The sequence below is a fragment of the Triticum aestivum genome, chromosome 2D, assembly GCF_018294505.1.
Source record: "Triticum aestivum cultivar Chinese Spring chromosome 2D, IWGSC CS RefSeq v2.1, whole genome shotgun sequence".
NCBI lineage: Eukaryota > Viridiplantae > Streptophyta > Magnoliopsida > Poales > Poaceae > Triticum > Triticum aestivum.
Genome location: NC_057799.1, coordinates 405,607,158 through 405,616,268, shown reverse-complemented (window position 1 = coordinate 405,616,268; position 9,111 = coordinate 405,607,158). Strand labels below are relative to the sequence as shown.

The 9,111-nt window shown below is 45.4% G+C and overlaps 1 protein-coding gene across 1 annotated transcript; it reads left to right on the top strand.

The window, feature by feature from the left end:
* Nucleotides 1-679: 679 nt before the first annotated feature.
* Nucleotides 680-8,256, top strand: LOC123055808 (serine carboxypeptidase-like 18). The gene is made up of 10 exons (XM_044479658.1): nt 680-877; nt 2,227-2,340; nt 2,453-2,575; nt 3,374-3,479; nt 5,291-5,328; nt 6,162-6,263; nt 6,403-6,507; nt 7,044-7,115; nt 7,198-7,316; nt 7,426-8,256. Exons 1-10 carry the CDS (start codon nt 680-682, stop codon nt 7,754-7,756), a joined length of 1,308 nt encoding a protein of 435 aa, XP_044335593.1. The 3' UTR covers nt 7,757-8,256.
* Nucleotides 8,257-9,111: the final 855 nt, after the last annotated feature.

The following is a 9,111-nucleotide window of genomic DNA, read 5'->3' as shown; positions in this document are numbered from 1 at the left end:
ACCTTATCCTCTTCCTTCTTCCACAGCGCTCCACCTCACCTCCTCTGCCATAGCCCCAGCGAGCACTCCTCCCCTCTCACATCACACGCAACTCCTCCATGGTGTGCTGCTCGCATGCGCCGTCATCCTGAGAGTCTCAAGGTTTCTTCCACACTGCTACGATAAGGGGGCCAGGGCCTGCGAGCTCAGAGGCCGTGGCGGGCATGGCTTATGAGCTTGGGGCGGACGGCGACTGAGGGCGACTACGAGCTGCTATGGCCGACGCTGTTACGTTTTTGCTACGGGGAGCAATCTCACAGGAGCAGCGAGCACCCAGAGACACCACCAGTGTTGCAACTTGCGTTTGAGGAAGCTACTACCGGCGCAGCAAAAGCTTCAACCAGCGGGGACATATGCTGGAGCCGGCCACTGCCACAGCAAAAAGCTACAACCATCGTCTCCGAAAGCTTCAATCGGCGTGACAAAAAGCTTCAACCAGTGGTTGACGGACGCCGGGGTTGGGCACTGCCAATAGAAAAAATCTTCAAACGACATTGCAAAAAACTTCAACCGATGTCGTAAAAAGCTTCATCCATGACGACAGATGTTGGAGCTGGTCACTGCCAACAGCACAAAGCTGCAACCAGCGACGTAGAAAGCTTCAACCGGCCTTGCAAAAAGCTTCAACGACGACGACGGCATGGCTGCAACGACGAGGTTGCAAGCTGCAACGGCGAGGCTGCTACCCAACAACGACGAGGCTACGATGGTGAAGGTTGCAAGCTGCAACGGCGAGGCTTATACCCGACGACGGCTAGGCTATGACGGCGAGGTTGCAAGCTGCAATGGTGATGCTACGATGGCGGTGCATGAGGGAGGGTACGACAACGAGCTGATGGTGCTGCAACGAGCGACGTGTGTGTATGTGTGCGCGCGCGCGTGCGTGCGTGTGTGTACTAGCATAGATGGGTCGAAATTGATTTTTTAGCCATTTCGGAGTGCCCTGCTCCGGCCTCCGCATGGTCTTCGAGATGGGTAACTAATTGACCAGCTACCGTACTAGCTAGCTTTGCTTCACACACGTCTCTGAAAGCTACCAATTGTTTCTCGAATATATTACTCCTTCCATCCTATAGTATAAAAGCGTTGTTGACATTACACTAATATAAAAAACACACTTATTTAGAAAACAAGTGAAGGCATATTTCGTATCACATCACATCACTCACTTATTTAGAAAACATTGTATTTGGGACTCAATTGTCTCACAAATGCAGCACTTTCATGCATAGTAAAAGAACCAATAAGGACGCTTTCTTCTTTGGGCCTCTCATCCTTTTCACAGTCACATGAGGCATTCGAAATTGTGTCCAAATCAAAGTTTTGCATCTATGCTCATTCAACTTTCCGAGCCTAATCGGATGGCTCAAGTAATTTCATTTGCAATGCATCACGTAAGATTTATTACGTAGGTCTAGCATTGCTCTTTTATTTATGATTGGGAACGTGGTATATAGCACTAGACTTAAAACCATTTTTTTACCATCACTAGACTTGAGGCTTAAAAGTGTGTCGGGGAATGAAAGCTCAAAATAGTCCATTTCAAAAAAAGAAATTCTTCTAAAAAAAACTCAAAATAGTCCTGTACTCGGCACTCCTGCGTCGACCTCTCTGTTCGGACCAAACCCTCTTCCCACCTCTGTTCGAACCGGACTCCCTCCCCACCTCTGTTCGAACCAAAATAGTCCCTCTTCCAGCCCTAGCGGCGCCGCGGCCACGTTGAACCGGCGGAAGCAATCGCAGGACCCTGGCTAGCCGCGGAAGTCGTCGATGTAGAAGATACCCTGGGAGAGCGACAGGTTCATGGGCTCCCCGTCCATTCGCCGCGCCGAGGAAAAGCGCCCAGCTCGTCGATCTCGATGACGGTATCGAGTCGCAATGAGCTCTGTGAGCAATTACCCCGTTGGGCCACAAGGCCACACCCGAGCGGATGCCGCTGCAGAATGCCGGAGGCAATGGCGGAGGCTTTGCCGACTGCTTCTGAGTTCTGACACAGTCTCTCCAGTTCAGGGAGGCCGTCCTCTGTGACCCTTCAACAGGTTCTGTCATTTCCTTCGAAAGAACAAGGAAAATTGCAGTGATATTCAATTGAACCCAACTTATTTAGTATATGCCTAACTTTCCCCCAGAAATTTTAAAAACATATACTTCTGGGAATGATGTTGTAGAAGTGTGTAACTTTGACAGTTCGTTGAGAATGAATTAAATGTTCATACACGTACATGGCCCTTCCGGTTTGACGTCCAAGGGTACAGAGGTGGACTCCCAGCCTTGCTCTACCGACCGGAGACATGGACCAAGGTATCCTCGTGCCAATCTTTCTCTTTTTTTTAATCATAACCTTTGAAGAAGAATATGCCAAAATATTTGCCTCCTGTGTCATCTTTCGTTGTATTATTACATGATTTTGCAGGTGAGCAATATAATCTTTATTGATAGTCCTGTTGGGTCTGGGTTCTCGTACGGCACATTGGAGGAAGGGTTCATATCTAGTGATACCACGGCAGTTAAAAGGCTAGTCGTCTTTCTCAAAAAGGTCAGGACCCTTCCAGTTTCCCATGGTACATATGGTTTGTGAAAAATCTACCGGGAGGTGTTTTGTTAGGTATCATACCCAACTACACTTGTAACTCATAAGTTCTCTATAGATTCTTACCCAAAACCCAATTCATTGACATGTCATACTTTATTTAAACTATGCTTAATGGACTCTGTCAAAAAAAAAACTGTGCTTAATGGACTCTGTCAAAAAAAAAACTGTGCTTAATGTGCCGAATACCTTCAACTGTTTTGAGCCGTAATGATTAACAGATGAGATGTTTAATTATTCCTGGGAGCTACTACCGTATTAGAGGTACCTTTATGAATAAAATATGTTAGCTTCAAGCGTTGATCTCGGAGGATAACTTAGTCATGGGAGTTTTGTAAATTTATAGCCATTGTAACTTGTAAGACCTGAACAAATTCATTCGACTGCATATTTCTCCTCCCTGTTATTGATTCTGCCCAAATTGAATCACAAGGTTTACCTTTAAGCTTCATCTGTAACATGGGAATCAAATTGTTAATGTCAAATTCCTTCTAAATTTTTGTTAAATTAATATCTTGCAAACAAGTTATTAATTAATTGTGTGCCAGGGTTCATTATTATTTTACTCATTCAAATAAAGATAACATGAGCTTAATGTAACACTTCATTCAGCTGGGCCCCACCCCATGATCTAACCAAAACTAATTAGAGTGGAATTTTTAGTTGTGCTATGAGAAACAGAGATCAATATTTAATCTCTATATCTGCTTTTATATTTATTCTAATTTATCCTTTTACATGCAGTGGTTACGTGGACACCCCCAGTTCCTCTCAAATTCACTTTATGTTGGCGGTGAATCATATTGTGGTATGATCATACCCACTCTTGCCCTGGAAATACACATATCAAGTAAGACTCTTTATACTTTTCTATAGATGATGAACTGCTGCTATGGAGCACATTTCTGTTTTCAATCTTAAAAGGTTAAGACATAAAATCTAAAGCTAATCGTACTATAATGGGGCAATAAACAGGGATCTAGTCATACAAGGACTTGTCTTACTTTAGTTAAGTGTTTCGCTAGCTTTATACCAAATGATATCTAGTAAATCTAAATCAGCAATTTGGTACACCCCAAATGTTGTAGAAATGAGTTGCACAATTGACAGACATTTGTAGCCTTACTGACAACACTATACATATTTCAGGTTTGACTTCTTCTTAGGGAGTTTTGAGTCTTTTGTTGGACCGAAATTGTACAGATAATATGATTTTGCCGCACTTTTTTTTTTTGAAAAGGAGGATGTACCCCCGGCCTCTGCATTTGGACGATGCATGCAGCCATTTTATTAATTATTCTCAAAGACCATACAAAGTAATACATCAGTACGCCTGAAGCCACCATCTAGGCAACACTTGTTGCTAGTCCTATCCCCTTGATGAAGGGGGTGCCGAATGTCCGAGCCAAATACCAAACAGACATCGCACCAAAGCCTAACATCTAAAGCCGGATGCCCCAACCCAGGCACATACCAGGACTGGGTCACACACCGGACCGGCGCACTCTCAGAGGCTGTCACCGCCATCTTCCACCGGTCCATCTCCAGGGCAGGAACTGACGCATCGACCTTGCCTGGCTTGCCGTCGACGCCACCACGGCGCCAGACAACGCCACCACCCTGCACGTATCCGTCCACACGCGCCCGTCGCCAAACCTCCGCAGCGCCATGTCGCCGGGATCCGCCTTCGGCCTTGCGGTAGATGTAACACTGCTCCTCCTCTTGTCCCCTCCAGCCAGCACTTGCTCCAAAACGAAGCCCCCAGGAGGGACAACGGCATCGAAGGTGCCATCATCGGCCGATTCGGTAGACCCAGATCTAGGGTTTCCCCCGGAGCATCACGAGTGGGGTGCCACGACCTGCAACAACGATGCCTCGAGAAGGGAACAACGTCATAGACGCCGCCATCGTCCGCCATGACCGTAGTCGGCGCGATTTTCATCGGAAGTCGCGCCCACCGATCTCGCAGCTGATTGGAACCGTACGGAGCCTCGCCGTGAAGACGAAAGCTGCCGTCGGCATACCGGCAGGGAGCCTCCAGCCGCCCCTCACCAGTCCCTCCACACGCTGCCGGTTGGAAAAAACCACGCCAGGGCGGACCTGAATGGGACGCCAGATCCGCGGCTTCCGCCGCCACCCATCTCCAGGCACAGACTCCACCGAGGGGAAGAGCACCATGCCGGCCATGGATCTGACCGCCGCCGCACAGGCAAGGGGCGCCGCCCTATCTGCTGCTCGCGGATCCAAGGCCGGAGTCGCCCCTGCCACCTCCGGGAGATCTCGCAGCACACCGCCCGCCCTAGCGCTTTGGTGTCGGGCCCGCCGCCACCGCGGACTTGGCCGGCGGCAGGAGAGAAGACGGGAGGGGCTGGCGTCCCCTGGCGTCGCCCAGGGGAGGCGACGCAAGGGGGTGAGGGGGTGAGGGAGGATCTTCACCTTTTATTTTGCCGCACATAATACACATCATTATTTTCTTATAAATCTATTGAGGTTGCCCGTCATATTCTATTGTTCGAGTACCATATAACTTCCACTTTATTTTAATATTTTAAGAATTTTGCGGTCAATTTACTTTAGCTGTTCAAAACATTAATGATGATTACTTATTGTACATGTGCATCACTGTTCACTGACACACACATATATGTTTACCACTTTCAGATAAAGAATCTGGCGAAGAACCACTTCTTAACCTCAAGGTTTGTTGAAGTCCATTTATATTAAGTAAAATAAGCTTTCATTACGAGTCTGGTTAACTAAGTAAAATTAGCTTTCATTTGGTTCTTGTGTTTACTCTTGTTCTGTACAATATACGTCGGTGTGTCACTGAGCCATTCTTTTCCGATTCCCCTTGTGATCCTAGAATCATGAAGCTATTTCTTTACATTTATTCCTTTGTTTGGGAACAGTCTTTGGCTGCTGACACCTAAACAATTGACCCCTGTTTGAATAGTCTAACTAAACCTTCTAGACTCACTCGAAGGATGAACTGGAATGTGGGTCCTTGCTGATTTCTGACTAGTGGAACTTGCGAGCGGCTGCAAGCACCATTTGTAAGGGGTTCCATACGCGACTGAAAAAGTTATGGAAATACGAAAAAAATTCCTAGGTTTTTTAAAGAAAAACAGGAAAATACATAGTACTCTTCTTGGAATCTCTAGAAATTTCAACACACGTACAGTTAGCGAGGAACCTATGTAATTTAATACCAAATTGCATTATGAGGTCACTGCAGTAAACAATTTTTTATAGTAGTGTTCTTCTGATGAATATTTTGTATTATCTGGGTCAGGTGGAAGAACCTTTTGAGCCTGGTTAGCAATTGAGACCTGTTAAAGGCTAAAATAGATGACTTGTATCATAGCGCGAACTTGGGCAAATTGGTCAACCCAACTTAGTGTCTCTACTCAGAATCAACCCAAATGCAACTAGGACCAATGCTAGCCTAGCCTGAATCCAGACTATCACAAAATATGCTTAGGCATAATGTTCATCTAATTTATTTTTGCATCGCTTAACAAGAATATTACAGGGGTACTTTGCCGGGAATCCAGTGACTGACGACAGGTTTGACACCGCTGGTAAAGTCCAATTTTTTCATGGCATGGGATTGCTATCGGACGAACTTTACGAGGTGATCCACCATCTCACAAAAAGCACTAACAGTAGTAGCAGTAGAAATTACAGTGGTAGTACAGTACTAAAGCAGAGGACCGTATATACAAGAGATTTCTATATACAATTGAAGTTTTCATGAGTTGTATCGCACTCAGAATGCAAAGAAAATTTATCCACAGTTTGCCATGGAGAACTGCGGAGGAAATTATAGTGATCCACCCAATGTGTTATGCGCCGAGTCCATCCAAGCTATTGACGATGTAAGTTTCCCCAAAGTAACTATTAGTTATAATACGACCATTTAAATTGGGAATTGCACAGGTCTCAACTGGAGGCATCCATATTGAAGATCCCTGAAGCAAAAATCATCTTAAATTGAATTTGTAATAATTTTGCACACGCACATATATTATCTTTTCCTGTCAATCAGTGAAGACAGAAGGTAAAACATCTTCGATTCAAGCTGCCATGTATGGAACACGAGAAGTTTTGGTTACTAATTTCTACTAACAATGGACATATAGTGCACAAAAGATATCAACTTGTCCCACATCCTGGAACCCAAATGCGAGGCAATATGGAGCCCCAGGATTCAGCAAGCAGCTGCAAGAAATGGAACAAGTGGGCTCACAGTGCAGTACTCCGCTGGTGATGATCTCCTGTTTCCCTTCAAGTGTAGAGTTGAGTGCCGATGAAATTTAGTGCATCCAGTTCCCATAAACTCTATTGATATCCCTTAATTTTAAAGTGTATGCCCTCTTACTCACAGAACTAATGTTGGTTAATTTTGTCACAGAGCGATGCCCAACAGCTATCTTATATCTGGGCAAATGATGAGGGAGTAAGGGAGAGTCTTGGCGTTCGCAAGGTACTACCTCTACTGCGCTACTCTACAGCTGTACTGAATCCTTTTCGGGGTCTAGTTGTGCATGAATGTTGTCACACTACAGGGAACAAAGGGGGAATGGAAAAGATGTGATCGCGACCTACCGTACGCTAGAGATATCACAAGTACAGTAGAGATTCATTCGAGGCTACGCAGACAAGGATATCCAGCGCTGATATACAGGTAACCAGCCCACAGGACAAAATTAATGTAAAACTGTTCTGAGAGATCACAGTGGGTCCGTATTGCAATATGGCCGGAAAATCTGATTCTGATGTAATTGATGTTGCAGCGGCGACCATGATAGCAAGTTTCCCTTCGTTGGCACGCAAGCATGGATAAGATCTCTTAACCTGTCTATCACAGATGACTGGAGACCATGGCCAAGTTGCTGGGTAAGTTGTCCTGTGCCTGCTGAAAGTTCCTTCTTTGGGGGTCTATTCCACGGTATTAACTTATTTTCTCCAACATATGGGGAAAAACGATATTTGAATGTTCAGCAAATTCCTGAACATATCTTTCGAAGTGTTACGACAATATTTTGGAGCTTAAACATCTTTGCCTATGACAACATTCAGTACAACTGCATAACCATTTTTTATCCGATTGAAGTCTTCAACTAATTTTAGAGCAAAATGTCTTCACCTAATCAACATTGGCAGGTTAGCGTTGCCTAAGTCTTACACTGCTAAAATAAATTTGATTTTTCCAAATTCACAAGAAGTTACTCGACTGACCTAACATATGCAACTGTGAAGGTAAGTGCTTCAGACACTTAATATTTTCTTTTCCAGAGCATAACTAAACCAGGATAAACTCTACTGCCCTAGTCAGTGGATGTATTATAATATCATAAGCATATATCTGTGGATTACCATGTAGGGTGCTGGGCATACTGCTCCAGAGTACAAGCCCAAGGAGTGCCTCGAGATGTTCGCAAGATGGCTTTCGGGTGACCCTCTGTGAATGGCGACCTCCGTTTGGATGAGCGTGTGTCAGTACGTGTCTGTCGCATCTAGACAATAAATAAGGTTCCTAGGTAGAACCAACATTGTTTTGCTTGCTTGGATGTACACTCCTTGCACAATTTGGTCATGTTAAGTTGTGCAGCTTTTAAAAAAAAACTGTGTGAGAAATAAGTCATAAACCTTATTACTTCGCTGGGTAAATCAAGTTAAATGTACAATATTTTTATTTCGTTTTCATCTTCTTTTTTTCTCCAATACTCACGAGAGTGCGTATTATTCATTAAAGAAGAAAGGGGGAGAGAACCCCTAGTCCATCATTCCATTGTTATTTACATGTGGAACACGTCTGAGACACCTATGCTAGCAACCTATGAGGACTACTCGTTTCCAGCCCACATTGTCTCCACGTCGAACCCTCTTTCATCACCCTTAAGTAGACCCGCCTTCGCCCATAACCTACCCTCGTCTCGTATATGTTGGATGATCCGGGTTATTGACGGAGACGTTCCATCGAACACAATGGCGTTCCGGTGCTTCCATAGCATCCACATGCTGAGTAGGCATTTAGCACACAAAGACTTGCGGTGGTGGCTTGCGCTACCGTCCTGCCTGGCACACCAGTCACCCGGGGTTTCATCTTGTCGTGGTTCCAATTCCATCCTCCCAATGATTGTTCCTAGCCAGTGCCAAACTTGTTTTGCGAACACACAGTCGATTAGTAAGTGTTGCATAGTCTCGTCCTGCTGGTTGCATAGCGGGCACGAGTCCTGGTGGGGTAGCCACATTGAGAAGCCTGTCAGACGTCCAGCATCGATTTTTTAGTGCTAGCCAAGCAAAAAAGCGGCATTGAAGGGGTGCCTTTGACTGCCAAGTGAATGAGGCCATCGGGGATATCTCAAGTCCCATGAACATGGCCGCATACACCACAAAGACTTGCGGTGGTGGCTTGCGCTACCGTCCTGCCTGGCACACCAGTCACCCGGGGTTTCATCTTGTCGTGGTTCCAATTC